The sequence below is a fragment of the Schistocerca americana genome, chromosome 2 (assembly GCF_021461395.2).
Source record: "Schistocerca americana isolate TAMUIC-IGC-003095 chromosome 2, iqSchAmer2.1, whole genome shotgun sequence".
NCBI classification, from domain to species: Eukaryota; Metazoa; Arthropoda; class Insecta; order Orthoptera; family Acrididae; genus Schistocerca; species Schistocerca americana.
This window is the reverse complement of record NC_060120.1, coordinates 430,102,198-430,122,326: the sequence shown is the minus strand read 5'-3', so window position 1 is coordinate 430,122,326 and position 20,129 is coordinate 430,102,198. Positions and strand designations below refer to the sequence as shown.

The window sequence follows — 20,129 nt, the reverse complement described above, 5'->3', positions numbered from 1 at the left end:
CAACTACTTACAGGGTCACTAACTGCATAAAGATAACACTTTTCACGATTTGTTTAAGACAATCAATTGTGTGCTTATGCTACCCTGCTATGGAAATTGTCTATTTAGGGTAATAAACACTCAATATTTTTGCTTGATTCACTTCCTATTTAAGCACAAGTGATGTAAGTATTTGCGCTATGTGGTGTAAGTACGAGGGACATTTGAAAAGTCCATGCAAAAATAAAAACTACTTACATGTTTGGGGTAAACCTTTATTATTTTTCGACATAATCTCCTTTTAGACTTACACACTTCATCCAACGCTGTTCTAATTTGTTGATCCCTTTCGAAAAATAGGAATTGTCCAAGTCTGCAAAACAGCTATTAGTTGCTGGAATCACCTCCTCATTTGAATAAAATCTTTGTCCCACCAGCCATTTCTTCAAATTGGGGAACAAATAGTAGTCTGAGGGAGCCAAATCTGGAGAATAGGGGGGATGTGAAATGAGTTGGAATCCTATTTCCATTAATTTTGTGACCAAAACTGCTGAGGTGTGTGCCGGTGCACTGTCATGATGGAAAAGGACTTTTTTGATGTCGAATTGCCGGTGTTTTTCTTGCAGTTCAGTTCTCAAACGGTCCAGTAGCGATTAATAATATGCACCTGTAATAGTTTTACCCTTTTCCAGATAGTCGATGAGGATTATCCCTTGCGAATCCCGAAAGACAGCCGCCATAACCTTTCCGGCCGAAGGAATACTCTTCATCTTTTTTGGTGCAGATTCTCCCTTGGTAACCCACTGTTTAGATTGTTGTTTGGTCTCAGGAGTATAGTAATGTATCCATGTTTCATCCACAGTGATGAAACGACGCCTAAAGTCCTGCAGATTCTTCCTGAACAGCTGCAAACAATCCTTGCAACACTTCACACGATTCCGTTTTTGGACAAGCGTGAGCAATCGTGGAACCCATCTTGCGGATAGCTTTCTCATGTCCAAATGTTTATGCAAATATTATGTACCTGTTGATTCAAGATGCCCACAGCACTAGCAATCACACGCACCTTAACACTTCCGTCATCATCATATCATGGATTTTATCAATAATTTCTGGAGTCTTAACCTCCACAGGGCATCCAGAACGCTCAGCATCACTTTTGCCTATAAGGCCACACTGAAAATTTTGAAACCACTTATAAACTGTTCTAATCGAAAGGTGCAGAGTCACCGTATTGTTTATCAAGCTTTTCTTTACTCTCCTGAGGCGTTTTGCCTTTCATAAAGTAATGTTTAATCACCACACGAAATTCTTTTTCGTCTATTTTTTGACAATCACTCGACTTCCTTGATTCACATGTCAAACACAAAGAAAAAGACCAATATGGCTGAAACTTGGTGTGCGTTCTTTCCAAAGATGCTACTAAATAAACATGACCTTGATACGTGCCAGTGGTGCCACCTCTCGGACTTTGCATGGACTTTTCAAATGCCCCTCGTAATTCAAGGAGCGAAGCTGCATTACTTGTATGGGGAGAAATTACACAGGGTTTACCATAAAGTACAAACATCTGCTCCGCTCTTCAAATGTTAATGACCTACCACATCATTCGAAACTGATGACAGAATTAGATTCCCTCCCCCCCCCCCCCCCCTTCTTGTTCTTGTTCTTCTTCTTCTTCTTCTTCTTCTTCTCTACGTAACAAATACTGTTATTATACTATGGAAAGAAGCCTCACTATAGAAAATATCTAATTATGTTTCGGCCAAAGTTACTATCTTATCTAATATAGCTGGATTTGTCTTATACTTTAAAAAATTGCAGTTGATCCTGTCCTGTACATTAAAAAGTATATAATCATTAATGGCTAAAATACAGCAACAAGAGGAAGTGGACACGACAAAGAGTACTGTAAGTCAAATGCAATTACATAGTGCAAACGGGATGTCTCTCTACTTACAAAGATGTCTGCGACACAAAAGTATTATTATTATTATTATTATTTTTCTTATCACTTAGATTCCAACAGAAAACTTCCTTGGACCATTTACCACTCTTTTATGTACCCATATTCATTTGTATACTTACATATTCTCCACAATCACTTTTCATTTTGTTAAACCATAATTATGTCTTTCATATCATTCATACCAATGAAAATATTTCACCTGAAAATTTATATACTTTTTATGTGTTGCATTTGTTACATTTTTAACACTCTGGTTTGAAGGCAGTTCAGTTCACTGCAAATAAAATAAAATTAATTTTCAGAACCTTCAAATACCTGACTTGAGATTTTATGAAATTCTAAATAACAGGTTATTATCTGCCTTCAAAGTTTTTACATTGTTTTGACCATGTTCCCCTTGTTCAGAATGCGGATCCTGTTACGTGAAAATCATTGGCCATTAACTAACGATTTTGATTTTCCTACTGATTGTATGATAATCGTGTCACTTGGTAGATACTTGACCCTATTATGAAAACACAATATAGCTTATATTTTGGATTCTAGGTAAATCTTCGCTACATTTGAGCAGGTTGTCATTTTCACTCTTTCACATACAACACTGAACATGCAGTGGAAAGCATGGAGAGAAGAAATTTTCATTTTCTTCCCCTCTATTGAGCTGCTGCCTTCCTATCTACTCAGCTTCTATACTTATCATTAAGATGTGTGTATCTGATATGCTCTTAATGTTTTAGTTATAATTAGTAAATGTACAGGCTATGTTAAACTTTAAATTTTTGTGATACCTAAGTAGTAAGATTTGATTCCTTAAAATGAAGCCAACATTTTTTCCACATTTTTAACTGAACAAATTCTATATCTTGAAAGGATATGTGAACAACAGTAATGTTGCACTTCTTTCTCAAGTAACAAAAATGGTGAGTATCTTCTGGGGGAAGAGAAGTAACAAAGAAAAAGTTAAGTTTAATGCCCTGTTGTCACAGAAGCCATTACAAACAAAACAAAAAATTGAATTGGAAAACGATGTAGAAGTAAACTGGCTGTGGGATGTTGAACAGACAGGGAAAAAAAAGTTAGAGTTCTTACCTGAAATCTAAGAGGGCCAACCGGTGGCTTTGCATAACGAATACCCTGAAAGCTGCAATATTTCCCTCCATACTTTGCTTCAACTACTTTTCCTTTCAAAATGCCTTGGGCAACTTTGACTGTCACTGTTTCCACACCAGCCATTCTTGTACTATACAGCCTTAGTACCTGCAATAGAATCATAACTAAACAACGGAAAATCTAGGATGGAATAATGACAACATGAAAATGATAGTTGCTACTCACCACATGGTGAAGATGCTGAGTCGCAGGTACAGTCTTTCTTGTTGGGCCTATCTGCGACTCAGCATCTCCACTATATGGTCAATAGCAACTATCCTTTTCATACTAGTACTATAATTAACAAAGATACAGTAGTAGAAAATATGCCTTCAATTATTTTGCATTATATTTTTGTTAACATCTGTATGGTTCATAATTTTTTCTTAATACTAAATGCTCTTGAATGAATTTGCGTAACTCAAAAGGTCCAGAACATGCAGGTACAACTGTGGTGTTGAAGTACTATAGAATATTAGTGATATTCATATTTGTACCATACTAATTATTGGCTAGGTATGTATATTTTATATTAAAATGAGATAGTGAGCAAGCCAACTCCATCATAGAGACCACTTACAGCTCCTGTCAACATTGTTATTCCTCATTATGAAGGGCAGCACCCACGTTCTGTTTCTTTTATTCACAGTACTACCAGGACATGACAAAGCTAACATACACTGCAATCTACTAATGCACACCATGGACACTAAAGAAAATGAAGACATTAAATAAGTAAGTCCAAAATAGATTTAGTAGCTGCAGCATTTTTAAAATAATACGTTAAACTGCATACACTGTCACGATGTTCAACTACATCCAAGATGAGTGAAATGAATATTCTTTCATTTTGTCAATGGAACTTCTTACGCTTCGATGATGTAAAAGAATCTTCATTTGTACCTGATGTTAACAACCTGCTCCAATCTGATTATGCAAAAAATTAAAGGAAAGAGGAATTGAAAAGACTTATAACTATGACAACAGTTTTTCTTGCCCGTAAATTTTGCACCCAATGTATACACATGAAGAAAAGACACCCGCTCAACAGCATCAGAGAAGCTAAAAAAGCAAAATGGTGTTCCAGACTGTACAGTACAGCAGTAATAAAATGACATTCACAGGAGAGAATATGGCACACACATATTTTAAATGAACTTGGATGCAAGACATAAGAGACTCTTAGTTTTTATGAAATTTTGAGTCTATATTCTAGAGCAGTTAACACAATGATGGTTGTGCTATCACTTAAGACAGAAATAAAATTCATTGTGAAAAATTGATTTGGTTGATGAACTCCCTGCTGAGGTGGCCTTTGAATCACCAGCAGAGAACATAGATACGCAAAGACAACTTAATAACAGCTGACTTGTAGAGATCACCAAACAGTGATGTAGTGAATTCCTCTGTCATTTCAAGCTTCTGGATAAATTCTCAACAAACTAGGAACAGGTTATAATGCTAGGAGATGTGAAAATAGACTTTTTAAGCTATAATGCAAATTATCTTGGGTATGCTCCCATTCTGGCAGTGGTTTATCGTAGGTTGCTGGAGCAACAAAGCATCCCTAGTGTCCGGAAAAAGTGCAGGTTATTGCCATTTTCTAGAAGGGTCATAACTAGACAATTATAGCCCTGTGCTACCAATGTCAGTCTGTGCAAGAATGATGGAACATGTTTTACACTCATATCTTGTGATATTATTAGAGAACAAAAATACTGTCTATAAAAATCGACATTGATTCTGCACAGAGAGATCTTGCAAAACTCTGCTCACTCTGTTCGTCCACAAGATTCAGAGTGTTGTAGACATCAGCCCTCAGATTGATGCCATGTTCCTGGATTTCAGGAAGGCATTTCATACAGTTCTCCACTATCATTTAGTGAACAAAATACGAGCTTACTGAGTATCAAACCAGATTTGTGACTGGATTCAGGACATCCTTGCAGATAGAACTCAACACATTGCTCTTAACAAAACAAAACTGACTGCTGTCCAGGTAATTTCAGGTGTATCCCAAGAAAGTGTGATAGGAGCATTACTGTTAAAAAAAAATACTAATTATCTAGTTGATAACATTAGATGTTCCATGTGGATGTACATAGATGATGCCACTGTCTATAAAAAGATAGCAAAGCCAGGAGACTTTAGCAAATTGTCACCAGATTTGCAGAGGATTAAAGATTAGTGCAGGAGGGACTGGCTGTTGACTTAATTTAAATAAACATAGCAAAGTGTACGTAAATAGCAAAGATTACACTATCGGCGGCAAATCAATAAAAACAGTAACTACTGTAAAATGCCTAGAAATGACTTAAGGTGCAATAGCCACATAAAATAAATTGCAGGTAAATTAGGTGGAAAAATGTTAAGGAAATATAATTCACCCATGAAGGAAATGGTTTGTAAAACACTTGTTCAACCAATTTTTGAGTATTGCTCATCAGTCTGGGTACCTTACCAGGTTGGATTAATAGCAGCAATGGAGCCCAACAAAGAGCAGTTTGTTCCGTCACAAGATCATTCAGCTGATGCAAGAGTATTATGGAAATGGTCAACATTCCAGTGGCAGATGCTGCATGGAAGGTGTTGCACCTCAAAGGCAGGTTTATTATGAAATTCCAAAAGAGCATGTTCCAGGAGAGTCGGGCAACATATTAGATCCTCCTCTCTGTCTCACAAAATTACCACAACAAAAAAATCTGACAAATACGAGCTAATAAGGAGGTTTACCAATGATCATTCTTCCCATGCACTATCAGTGAATGGAAGAGGGAAGATGGAACAGTGGTACCAGAGGTACCCTCTATCACACACCACCAAGTATCTTAGGGAACATGGATGTAGATGTATTCTGAATTGTTAGTGATATTACTCTATTCACATGAATTCATCCCCAACAAGAATAACACTACACTTACAGACTTACACTGACCAAGTTATTATGCATTTAACTAGGGAAGAATTAGTCGTGAAAATTATTGAAAACTCACTCTCATATCATAGATATCAACAAAGATAACACAGTAATGTGTACAATGACTTCCTGACTTATAAAAGAAAACTGACCATAATACACTAGAGGAGCTTGCACACACGGGCTAGCAACATGTATATAAATTAGATGATACTAGAGGAAAGTGGAGCCATTTCCATGGAACACTTAACCACAGGTGTAATTGGGTCCCAAAATTCTTCCAAAAACTCAAAACTGAAGGAAAATATGAAAAACCTCTGCATGCTACTCAGGGACATTAAATTGCAGTACTTCTTAGCAGAGTACAAATGCTACAGAAAAACATATAGAGAATCCACGAAGACTCTAAAAGCGTATTATTATGCTGAACAGGTAAGCAAATCCAGTAACTTAAGTGAAACAGCCTGGAATATAGTAAACAATGGATGTGAAACTATAGAATATCCCAGGTACCAGGTGCAGAGTCCCTCCCCTTCTCTCTCTCTCTCTCTCTCTCTCTCTCTCTCACACACACACACGCACGCACGCACGCACGCACGCACACACGCGCACACACACACACACACACACACACACACACAAAGAATATTTTACTAAAACTGTTTATCCTACATTTTTACATGTATCAATTACCAACTTTCTCAGACGATTCTGAAAAATAGAGCAGCGTGAAAACAGGTCAAAAATAGCAAATTATTCTAGACAATTACAAGCTATGTTTAACATAGGACAATGTTACGTTGTTTTCTTGCGAGCTAGCTCATTCAGAATGGCTTGTGGGCAGATCTATAATAGATAGCATTGTGGTAAGGCGAAGGAGCCCATTCACAGGCAGGCCATACCTCCTGTTAAAAACAAATCCAACATGGTTCCTGACTCCAAAGGTACAAGTGGAAAATGACAAGAAGTCAATTATGGCACAACAGAAATGGAAGGTCCTCCACTACGAAATGGTTCAAATGGCTCTGAGCACTATGGGACTTAACATCTGAGGTCATCAGTCCCCCTCAAACATAGAACTACTTAAACCTAACTAACCTAAGGACATCACATACATCCATGCCCAAGGCAGGATTTGAACCTGCGACCGTAGCGGTCACGTGGTTCCAGACTGAAGTGCCTAGAACAGCTTGGCCACATCGGCCTGACCCTCCACTACGGAGGCAGGTGAGTGTTATTACTGACTTTGTGACATAGCAAGCTGGGATATTTTTACTTACCTCTTGTTTTGCCATCTGCTTCCATAAAATTCATTTTTTCACTTTTAACTAATTACCATTAACATACGTGAGTATATTCTGTATTTTCATAAAAGAGGTTGGCCCTCAGTTTTAAAGGATATAACAAAAGATCTAATTTTGCTCTTAGTTTTAGGTATGTAATTGATTTTCTAATTTATTTTGACTGTACCTAGGAGAAATCAGTAATTGTTTCATAACTTAAATTCTGTACTAATTATAAACATTTGAAGGAACAACTAATAGTATTCTTAACTAATACTATTCTTAAAGGATCTATTTGGCTCTATTTGAAAACATGTTAGCAAAGCTAGCCCATTTGTTGTTGTTGTGGTCTTCAGTCCTGAGACTGGTTTGATGCAGCTCTCCACGCTACTCTATCCTGTGCAAGCTTCTTCATCTCCCAGTACCTACTGCAACCTACATCCTTCTGAATCTGCTTAGTGTATTCATCTCTTGGTCTCCCTCTACGATTTTTACCCTCCACACTGCCCTCCAATGCTAAATTTGTGACCCCTTGATGCCTCAAAACATGTCCTACCAACCGATCCCTTCTTCTAGTCAAGTTGTGCCACAAACTTCTCTTCTCCCCAATCCTATTCAATACCTCCTCATTAGTTACGTGATCTACCCACCTTATCTTCAGCATTCTTCTGTAGCACCACATTTCGAAAGCTTCTATTCTCTTCTTGTCCAAACTGGTTATCGTCCATGTTTCACTTCCATACATGGCTACACTCCATACAAATACTAGCCCATTATTAATTCCAAAGTGATTAACAGTTTTGTCAAAAGTATTGCTTGTGTAACTAAATCTGGTAATTTCATCATTTAAACAAATAATTTGGCCTAACTCTTGTGGTAGAAGAAACTGTTTAAAAGAACCAATTTTTCGATATATGCAGTTACTTGAATGAGTTAAGTCTCAATTGTAATTTCTGTAAATTAAACATCAAACTTTGTGTAGTTTCCATAACTCTTATTGTGAGGATATAAAGGGCCCGAATTTTGGTCCCAAGACAGTCAGTCCACGATCGAGTTTCAGACGAGGAATCTGTATTGGTTAGGTCAACAACAGTGCACCAACTTAACTGTGAAATAAGTGTAACACAATTAGACTGTGTCTTAAAACAATGACAGTGCCTGTTCCACACATAGCTTTTTATTCTGTGAACTGTGTGGTTTGGCTTTTACTGCTCATAGATTTTCAACAGTATACTATTGTAGCAGTATGTGGATGTTTGCCTGCAAGCTATTAATGAGGCTTGTCAAAAGTTAACCAATAGTGCACTGGCCATATAACTGTGTATTATTGGGAGGTTGTGAACAGAGAAAGTAAAGAACTGTGAAACGCAAATGTGCACCTGTCGGCTATACCATTTAAAGTAGTAAGTATTGATCTTCCAACCCCCATTTTTCAGCCAGTGTAGCAACACAGTATGTTGACACCGAGGAAAACAAATGAAGAAATAAAGCAAGTGAACGTCACAACTTCCCTGACTGCCAGTGGAAGTAACTGAAAGAAACAGAGTTTCTTTGATTTTATATCATGTAAATTATTATTCTCTGTTAGTTATGCTGAAGTGATGTCCTAAACATTAATATAAGCAAGTAGCTATTATATCAAAACTTTTATGCTTATTATTATTATTATTATTATTATTACGTTTTAGGCAAGTGTGGTACATTAAAGAGGTCAGTTTCATTACTTGGTTGGTTGGTGGGTTATGGGATTAAACAGCAACGTCATGGGTCTTTCAGTCGAGAGATATGTCATCTGAGGTAGAGATGCCAGATACAACTTTTACTAAATTATTGAAGTACGTAGGAGTGGTGTAAATCAAGGTGGTGAAAACTGGGTCAAGCTGGTATACAAGTCAGACAGCAGACAAGGGTAATCCCAGGAGTTAAATGTGGTGAGAGAACTCCCACCCCCACCTGACCCCCCATCAATTCGATTAAGAGCTCAGACAGTTATGGAGTAAAGAATTCCTTCTAGCCAAGACATTTGTAATAGTAGAAATGAAGAGGCTAAACATGTAATGAACTTCAATTGGACAGTCAACTTCAAAATAAGGCGTGAGAAATAATCAGGTTAGTACGTAGGTTGGGGCAGGCAAGTGGCCACTGGAGCTCCGCAAGCAACAGGGAGCATCCCTCCCACAACTGTCCCTCCCCTGGTTCATTAGAGTCAAAATGTTGATGCTGGGAACAGGACCCACTGTCTTGGAGAAAGCATAAAAAGCTATTCAACTGTTCTTTTCCCATTAGCTAGCGTAAAGGATAAGGAATCCCTAAGGTCTTGCCTTCATTGGAGTGGTATCCCTAATACATAAAAGAGCATGTGGCAGAAAATGGGCTAACTGCACCCAAAACCAATTAAAACAGAGAAAGAGAGGAATAGCCAAGGCAGCTGGCAGAGTAGGTGGTGTCAAGGGTCTCAACCTATGGCAGTAGAAGCCCCATCCTCAATCCCTCTGCCCCGGCTGAAAAGTAATTTAAAATGAAATATCTCAGAATAAAAACTGATTTCTCAGAGAAAATTAAGAATCAGCACAAATGTCCGTACACTGAAACTTCCTAGTGGATTACAACTGAGTGCTTGGTTGAGACTTGGTCTTTTACAGGCAAGTGCTCTATACTGACTGAGCTCCCCAAGCACAACCCTAGATCTGTCCTCACAGCTCTACTTCCATCAGTATCTCATCCCCTACCTTCCAAACTTCGCAGAAGTTCCCATGAATAACTTGCAGGGCTAGCACTCCTGAAAGACAATGTCCATACATTGTCCACCATTATGAGTGGCACACAATGTTTAGCACGGAGAGCCAGAAGGAAGGGGCATTTCACCACGAGGCCTGCAAGGCCCCACAACCACAATGGGAGTGGTTCATAAAAAAGAGAAAACAATGGATTAGTCTGGTGTGACCAATGCAGAGGCAACATATTATGCTTGATCCCTTCTGTGAGGAATGGAACAGCAGCATGCAGCAGCAGTATTCCTGATAGTAGAGAGTTTACTAGAGGTAGCAGCAGCAGAATGGGTTTTACTCCATCTGCAACTGAGGAGAGATCTTATTTTGCTCAAATGATTGTCAGATCATCTCCGGAATACAAAATAACTTGACACACAAAGAAAGACAACTGACAAGTTAGAATGACAGGTTGGTTCGTTCGTTCGTTCGTTTAAAAGAGGGGGGAGGGGGGGGGGGGGGGGGGGGGGGAATGGACCAAACTGCTTGGTCATCGGTCCCAATTACAGGTCAGAGAGAAGCTAGTGAGTAGCAGATATCACAAGCTGCCAAGAGCAATATCTTCAGTAGCTTAGAGTCTCCTCATTGAGAGGAATCAGTTTAATAAAACATCAGGCACCATCAATAGCTATCAGCTCCACTGTAAAAATTGTGTGCTGTCCTAAAAAATTGAGTGCACACTGACCAGCGCAGCACCACGAAACAGCATCAAGAAGGTGTTGACCCATGCGCCAATGGAAAGAATGGGCAGCACCATACCTCCAGGAAAACAGTGCCCCCTGTCAATGCTGACTTAACCAGCCACCCATCACTGGTTGGGCACAGTACGGTCGCAGAGTTCGAGAGCCTCAGCACTGAGTAATAGGAAGACGAAACTTAGTCTGCATACTGTGAATAGCAAGAGTGTAGTAGGAATTGCATTTGGGAGGCACAGGAAGCAAGTTAAGTAATGTTTCTTTTCTTGTTAAAAATAAAGTGTCTTATTAATTTGAATGTGATATGTGCAAATCCTTTTGGATTCCTGCCACTTGCCATAGCAACTTCTCTCCTCCTTTGTTTGTGTCGATGCTGGCTCCCACAGTAGCCGACAACAAATAGTACACATTCCCACACACATGTTCCAGACATGCAGGAGATGTAAAAGCAGATCTCGTTCTATCCATGGTTTTCGAGCTATGAGTGTATGACAGTAGTATCCTGATTCTACTGAAGAACTGGTAGAAACAGATATTGAAAGGTCATGGGGTGACGAACTATTTGTATTGTAAGGAGCTAGGTGGAGATCTAGCAGAGAGTCCTGAGGTGCATTCCAACTGTTAATGTCTCCTGAAGACACGTGTACAGGGGTTGATGTCCCTTGCATGCAAAAAGTATTTGACATATTGGATGATTAGGAAATTGTTGGATGGTGAATGCTTAAGTGAGCAAGAGTTGGTACCATTGGAAGTGGAGAGGAAAGACACCTGCTTTGACAAACAAATGACGTACAGAACTAGTCCATGAGGTGTCATTGGCCAGTTTTATTCAATGATGATGGACTGGGGTTCAATAATTTTAAAGGTAAAGGAGCTACTGAGCCATAAACATGGCACCCATAGTTCAGTCACGATGAGAGCATGACTTAGTAAATACAGAGTACAGTAGCACAATCTGCACCTCAAGAGGTGCGAGTGCGAGTGAGGAAACAGATCGAATGTTAAGTTTTTGCATGCAATCAGTCTTTAGTTGGTTAATACAAGGCAGCTATATCTGCTTGTTAGCAAAGAGCAGTCCCAAAATTAGGGCTGTGCAGTAATGTCCAGGCATTAGGTAGTCAAGTAGAGTTCTAGCTCAAGACGGGCCATAGTATGACAACAACGATGCCCATCTCGCAATTTTGCAGACAAGATTTGGAAGCCATGGGAAAGGGTCCAAGCAAATGGTTTTTGGAGTGCTCCTTGCAGATAACGATCAGCCAAGGCTACAGATTGGGAGCTATGTCAAATACAAAGGTCAGTGACATACAGTGTGGGGGTGACTACAGGTTCAACATAGGGCACTAGCCAACTGATGGCAATGAATAGGAGTGTAACACTCTGTACAGATTCTTGCAGGATGCCAGTCTCTTGGTCCCATCGCAAGCTGAGCAATGTACCCACTCTAATCTGAAACAACTTGTGTGATAAAAACTGATGAATAAAAATTGGTAGGGATCTTGAAAGTCCCAGTCATGAAGTGTAAGGAAAATGTGATGCCGCCAAGCGGTGTCATATGTCTCTTGCAGGTCAAATAAGACTATGATGAATTGCTGGCGTTTGGAAAAAGCCAGTTGGATTGCTGTTTCCAACCTAACCAGATGGTCGGTTATGGATTGTCTCTCCCAGAAACCACATTGATAACGTGACAAGAGGGCCCGAAATTTGAAAATGCTGCACAATCATTGGGCTACAACCATTTCAAGCAGTTTGCACAGCACTTTGGTAAGGCTAATCGGTTGGTAGCTGTTGTAGACTTTTGGTTTTCCCTTTGTTTAATAATTGGGACAGTGATACTATCTCATCACTGTGAAGTGGAACAACAGCTAAATATCATAAAAGACCCTGTCTAGATAGACTCTTTGATACTCAGCTGTTGAATCATATGATTATGGATCAAATGAGGCCTGGGCTGTAATGTGTGATAACTCAAGACCCTGAACTGGTTCCCAGTTCGTATAAGGTTCATTAAATCATTCATTGTGATGGGGGTAAAGGATAGGGGATATTTTCTACTTGACTTTTATGTTTTCAAAAGATAGTTGCATTAGAATAGGATGCCGACATTGTCACAAAGTGGGTCACGAGGTGTTTAGTAACAAGCAATGCATTAGTACCAATTTTGCAATATTGGAGGAGATCTACAACAGTTGTTGTTCTGGCAGCCCATTAAATTATGGAGCTTGTCCCACATCTGGGATGAAAAAGAATTTATTCCCATATGACGCTGTTCTCCCAGCATTACTGCAATTAGATAGTGAACTTTTGCATGGAGCTGCTTAATGGTGATGAGAGTAATCTATGAAGAATGTTGCTTGAGACACTGCAAGGTCTTTCAATGATCATTAATAATTGCTGCAATTTTTTTGATCCACCACAACACTAATCACTGACTGGAGCCCGTAGAAAGGGAGATAGCGGTTCTAGTGGCATGGGTAATCACGTCGTAGAAGTCTCCTGCAAATTCATCAATGCAGTCTGACAGAGAGTGAATGAAGGTGACAGCAGAGTAACACAAACACTTTAGCTATCTGAAGGGTCCAACATCATAACTGATCTGTTGGGTGGTGATGGAAATGACATGATCACTGGAAGGTGGTCACTGTCACAAGGAGCATCATGTAGCTACCATTGTAGCAAAGCCATGAGACTGGCAGAACAGACTGTAAGGTCGACAACTGAAAAAGTACCATGGGTGGAATTAATGTGGGTAAGAGTAGTCACTGCGGAGACAGATCGATACCAGAAAGATGCTTGCCAGTCGAAACTCCACTGCCAAACTACATGGTACTTTCCCACAGGGCAGCATTGTGCATTGAAATTTCCAAGTACAGGAAAAGGAGGGGGAGGGGAGGGGGTGGGGGAGTTATTGGATTTAGCTTGTCTCCTCAAAGTAACTAAGTGCACTGCCTGGAAGTAAATAAATGTTACAAAAGGTGATCACTGGTGTCATTCACATTTGCACTGCTACTGCTTTGATGTGGTATGGAGGGGAATCCGCTCACTGATGACATCTATGCAAACCAATGTACAGGCCCCTCCAGATGCTCTCTCACAGCCATTCAAGTTCTGACGAATGCACTGTAATCTTGATGAGTTGGAGAATGATCATCAGTGAAATGCATTTCTTGAAGAGCAAAACAGATCGAAGAGGAAGGGGGAATGGGTTGTTGTAGTTCTGGTAGGTGCACGGGGAAGAGCCATGTGGCACTTGAAAAAGGTAACAAAGGTGACAAAGTACTTGAAAAGGGTGAGATTAAAAGGTGATAGAATATTTTAGAAAGCTGACTAAAAGGTGGCAAATTATTTCAATAAACAGATACAGCACAAATTAATTGTTTTCATTTTTTATAATCCTTTACCAATCATGCCATTTAAGACCTTAATAAATTTCTCTTTTAAGTTCCTGGACAGAGTATGATCATTTTTTTTCCCTTCATACAACTTTATTAATATTTAAGGTACTTTCATAATTCAGTATTGGTAATTTGACATTGATAATTGTAATTCACAAACAAAATCTACATCACATCACTTCAATATCAGAAAAATTTCGACAAAATATTTTTGGATTCCTGTTTCTAAGGAACTTCAGCAAAAAAAAAGTAGTTATACTACACTTTCTCTTCTCAAGATTTTTCCAAATGGTTTCCACCTCCCTTTCTTTCCATCTCTTCTAGTTCAGTGATTTGTGCAACCACGCCCTGAGCCAGTTTTGCTGCCTTTAAATCAATTTTTCAAGTGCTTTCTTCAGTTTAGCTGCAGCTTAAGAGAGAAGTTCTTAAGTCTTCTTAGATAGCTGATGTTCTTCTTTTCTTTTTCTTTTCAGAGCAGCTGTCTCATAGTCAATTGATTTTTTCACATTATTAATCTTTTTAATCTCCTCTTCAAGATGCTTTTAGTTCTGCTCTTCTTTTTGCTTCTCTTCTAATTCAAGTTATCTTTTCCTTTGTCATTCTTCTGCGTAAGCAATATAATTTGGATGTGCTCGCCGTCCATACCTAATGAGCTGAGTGTCAATGGGCATGGAAGGTAAACATACTAAGCAGTCAAAACAATGATTACAAATCTTTTGGTCATCGCTCTCTTGTCATCTCCTAATGCGTGCCTTTAAATGGAATATCTCCTCCTATTTCCACGGGACACTGTAAGAGAAGCCTTAACAAGTTTTGAAGCATTTGGAAACATTAAATCTATGGATGATTAATTTCTTTTTGAGATGTACTGCTGTCAGTAACAACTGATACCTTTTGTGGTCTTCAGTCATGAGACTGGTTTGATGCAGCTCTCCATGCTACTCTATCCTGTGCAAGCTTCATCTCCCAGTACCTAATGCAACCTACATCCTTCTGAATCTGCTTAGTGTATTCATCTCTTGGTCTCCCTCTACGATTTTTACCCTCCAATGCTAGATTTGTGATCCCTTGATGCCTCAGAACATGTCCTACCAACCGGTCCCTTCATCTTGTCAAGTTGTGCCACAAACTCCTCTTCTCCCCAATTCTATTCAATACCTCATCATTAGTTATGTGAACTACCCATCTAATCTTCAGCATTCTTCTGTAGCACTACATTTCGAAAGCTTGTATTCTCTTCTTGTCCAAACTATTTATCGTCCATGTTTCACTTCCATACATGGCTACACTCCATACAAATACTTTCAGAAACGACTTCCAGACACTTAAATATATACTCGATGTTAACAAATTTCTCTTCTTCAGAAATGCTTTCCTTGCCATTACCAGTCTACATCAGTTATTTTGCTCCCCAAATAGCAAAACTCATTTACTACTTTAAGTGTCTCATTTCCTAATCTAATTCCATCAGCATCACCCAACTTAATTCGACTACATTCCATTATCCTTGTTTAGCTTTTGTTGATGTTCATCTTATATCCTCCTTTCAAGACACTGTCCATTCCGTTCAACTGCTCTTCCAAGTCCTTTGCTGTCTCTGACAGAATTACAATGTCATCGGCGAACCTCCAATTTTATTTCTTCTCCGTGGATTTTAATTCCTATTCTGAATTTTTCTTTTGTTTCCTTTACTGCTTCCTCAATATACAAATTGAACAACATTGGGGAGAGGCTACAACCCTGTCTCACTCCCTTCCCAACCGCTGCTTCCCTTTGATGCCCCTCGACTCTTATAACTGCCATCTGGTTTCTGTACAAATTGTAAATAGCCTTTTGCTCCCTGTATTTTACCCCTGTCACTACCAGAATTTGAAAGAGAATATTCCAGTCAACATTGTCAAAAGCTTTCTCTAAGTCTACAAATGCTAGAAACGTAGGTTTGTCTTTCCTTAATCTATCTTCTAAGGTAAGTCGTAGGGTTGGTATTGCCTCACGTGTTCCAACATTTCTACGGAATCCAAACTGATCTTCCCCGAGGTCGGCTTCTACCAGTTTTTCCATTCGTCTGTAAAGAATTCGCATTAGTATTTTGCAGCTGTGACTTATTAAACTGACAGTTCGGTAATTTTACCATCTGTCAACACATGCTTTCTTTGGGATTGGAATTCTGAAGTCTGAGGGTATTTCGCCTGTCTCATACATCTTGCTCACCAGACGGTAGAGTTTTGTCAGGACTGGCTCTCCCAAGGCCGTCAGTAGTTCCAATGGAATGTTGTCTACATCCGGGGGTCTTGTTTCGACTCAGGTCTGTCAGTGTTCTGTCAAACTCTTCATGCAGTATCATATCTCCCATTTCAACTTCATCTACATCCTCTTCCATTTCCATAATATTGTCCTCAAGTACATCACCCTTGTATAGACCCTCTATATACTCCTTCCACTTTTCTGCTTTCCCTTCTTTGCTTAGAACTGGGTTTCCATCTGAGCTCTTGATATTCATACAACTGGCTCTCTTTTCTCCAAAGGTCTCTTTAATTTTCCTGTAGGCAGTATCTATCTTACCCCTAGTGAGATAAGCCTCTACATCATTGCATTTGTCCTCTAGTGTTACAAGGCCAGATCAGTCAACCATCCAGACTGTTGACCCTGGAACTACTGAAAAGGCTGCTGCCCCCTTCAGGAACCACACGTTTGTCTGGCCTCTCAACAGATACCCCTATGTTGTGGTTGTACCTACGGTACGGCCATCTGTATCACTGAGGCACGCAAGTCTCCCCACCAACGGCAAGGTCCATGGTTCATGGGAGGCAGGAGGGGGAGGGGGGATTTTTAGGGACCAAAATTTGTCATGTTCTTCCACTTTTCTAGGCTCTTTGGTTTCTTGCCCGCTAACAAGAGGAAGCAGATAATTCAATGTAAAGAGCTCATTATGAAGAATTTCATAAATACTCTCAATTTTCCTGAAAGAAGAACTCTGGAAAACAGGAGACTAAATGGTTTGAAGTATGTTTTCTCTTTGTGTATGCAATTTGCGAATCAAAGCTGACTGGCTTTAAAAACATTGTGTGAACCGACTAAATAGTTCTGCAGAGGAAATTAGAAATGAAGTTCTACTTTCATTGTAGGTTTGCTTCGAGATTTCACAATTGCATTGCTGGATTTGGACTGAACAGTAGCAATATTCATTTTTAGGGGTACGAGATATGTTCAAAAAATTCTGGAACATTTGAAATTTCGCGCCAATGACACGTTGGAACAAAATACGTTGGCATCCCTGCACACACCTCTGTTGAATGTGTGAATGCATGAAGTTTCATTGTTGTATGTCAGTTACTATTCACTGCTGTACTGGGTAGAATGTTGTGTCACACAGTTTGCAAATTTTGAGATGACAGAGTTAGAAGAGCAACGTGTCTGCATTAAATTTTGTGTGAAACTCAAGAATACCTTTACAGAGACACACCAAATGATGTAGAAAGCCTACTGTGAGAAGTGCTTAAGCTGTACTCAGTGTTACGAATGGTTCACAAGGTTTAAAAATGGCCAGACAGAAGTTAAATATGACCATTGCTCAGGACACCCTTTGACATCCACAGACAACACTCATGTTAAGATCATCAGAAAATTGTGTGTGCCAATCAAAGACTGAATGCCTGAAAGATTGCAGAAGAATGTAACATTTCAGTTGTATTATGTCATGAAATCCTGACACAGCATCTTGGAATGCATAATGTTGCCGCTAAGTTCGTCCCATGGCTCATGAACCAAGCCCAGAAAGACCAATCTGTGAAGAGCTTCAGGATTGTGCAAATGAGAACATGATGTTCCTTAAGAGAATCATAACTGGCGATGAGATATGGGTCTATGGTTATGAGGTTGAGATGTTGAAAGGACGAAGATTTGCAACAATAGACGAGGTACAAGAAAATTCACAGACAGCGTTTGCGCAATCCAGTAAGAAACATACCAAGACTGCTTCTGGAAGTGGAAACAGCATTGGGAGTGGTGTATCAATTGTGGAGGAGAGTATTTCAAAGGAGACCACACAGTAAGTAAAGGACAAGCGTAGAAAAATTTTGTGGACAAAGTTCCAAAATGTTTTGAACAGACCTCATATATTCTTAATAAAGTAATACTGGATATCATCCCACTGTTGCAACATTTTGTTGGTTGAAGGGCCTCAAGTAAACCACATTGCAGTTTTATGCCTCAAAAACCTGTGATGTGAAATGTCAGACTGAATTCCTTCAAATTCTTCCCAACGAATGGGCCAATAATCAAAATAATGATAAATATTGCCCATAAATTCTGATGCTTTTCCACCTAACACCCCAAAGCCTTTGCAAAGTCATATTGCACTGTATGAATGTTGCAAGTTCCAATGTTTACAAGTTATCTGCCTCTGGTCTCTTGGACATCACCATCTAATATCCTAAACACTTGTTTAACTGACATTACACGAGTCTGATCCCACCATAAGACTTTTATTTAGGAACAAGTTGGTTTCAGAAAGAGCTTCACATAATTTATGATGTAATGTTTCACCATCTGCTTTGCTGAAAAAGAAAGTTCTTATGTGACGTGTTGTTATGCAACACACATTCTCTGATCAAACTATAACACTTGTTTGTAATTCTTTTTTTATCTTCAACACTGGTCATATGATGAACATGCTTCTTCTAACATGTGTTCCCAGAAATATGGTGCCAGTGTATCAGGTGTTAGATATCTACTTTTCTTAGACAAAAGTGAAAAATGGTCAAGAACACTATCAACGTACATCATCTTTTTTTTTTTAAAAAAAAACTATTTTACAAACGCACAGAGTAATTGGGAATCACTGATTTCGTTGTCGAAATCAATTCTGTGGTGGTGGAACTACACTTGGTACTCAGAATTCCTATTACTAGTGCATGTACCGCACTTTAAATTTGTGTATGATCTGGATATTCTAAATGTAACAGGTGTGGTCTGTATTTAGTTTCCAAGTTATTCTTACGTTTTGTTGAAAGTCAGTGGTTAAAAACTGCCTGAAAACCTTTGGGCTCAAAATTAACAGAACAAAATAGTTCACTTTTACCAACACCACTATCCGCCTTCACCCATGGAGAAACTTTACTTCACAAACTGTTTTTAAGGCAGTCACTATGGTGTTGGTATTTTCATTCAAAAAGATTATTTTCAGAACTGAACAGAGTATCACACAGTAGTGCTGTTACTGCAGCAAAATTAGATTCTGGAACAAAAAAAGAAGCTACTATAATAGAGGAATATTTGACGTGACAACACATAAAATAAAGGAAAGGCAGCCACTCGCCTATAGCTGACTGATGTGTGGCGCATAGAAACATGCAACATTAAACTGTGTACTAGCTTTCAGGTTCTTGTTCTTTCTCAAGTATAAGTACAGAGTCACATCCACAACCACACAGACATCCAAATACTTGTGGCTACAGCTAAAGTGTCTCTTTGTAGTTGTGTGTGGGAATGTGTGTACGTCTATTAGAGAAAGAGCAAGAGCTCAAAAGTTAGTATAAGTACTGTTTTCTGCTGCATATTTCTATTCGTCACGCATCAGTCAGCTATAGATGAGTGGTTATCTTTCCTTTACTTTACCTATTATCCATGCCGGAGTGTTCATTGTTGTCTGATAATAATAACAGCTGTGCAAAATACATATAAAAAAATACTCAAATAATCAAAAAGGAAAAATCTATCTCAAATTTCAGGTTAGATTTTATTTACCATCACTGGAGTATTCTACAAAGTAAAGGGATGAACATGAATATAGAAATTTGGAAACAAAAGTAAATAACTTATTTTCTTCCTGAAAGAACAAAAAAGGTTGAAAATGGTGATAAAAACTTAAAAAGGTGACTAAAGGAGAGAAAGGGACTGACTCCTTACCCTGCAAGTGATGGTAATATCCACTGCAGGTCCACTGAATCATCACATTATGGATATACTAGTTAGG

At 39.0% G+C, this 20,129-nt stretch overlaps 1 protein-coding gene across 2 annotated transcripts in view; it reads right to left on the bottom strand.

The window, feature by feature from the left end:
- The window catches only part of LOC124592299 (juvenile hormone esterase-like), a 106,008-nt gene that overhangs the window by 73,123 nt on the left and 12,756 nt on the right, over nucleotides 1–20,129 (bottom strand). For both annotated transcript variants that reach the window (XM_047131822.1, XM_047131823.1), the window contains exon 3: nucleotides 3,038–3,205. In XM_047131822.1, the coding sequence (XP_046987778.1) occupies nucleotides 3,038–3,205 (168 nt within the window). The remainder of the gene's footprint in view (nucleotides 1–3,037; nucleotides 3,206–20,129) is intronic.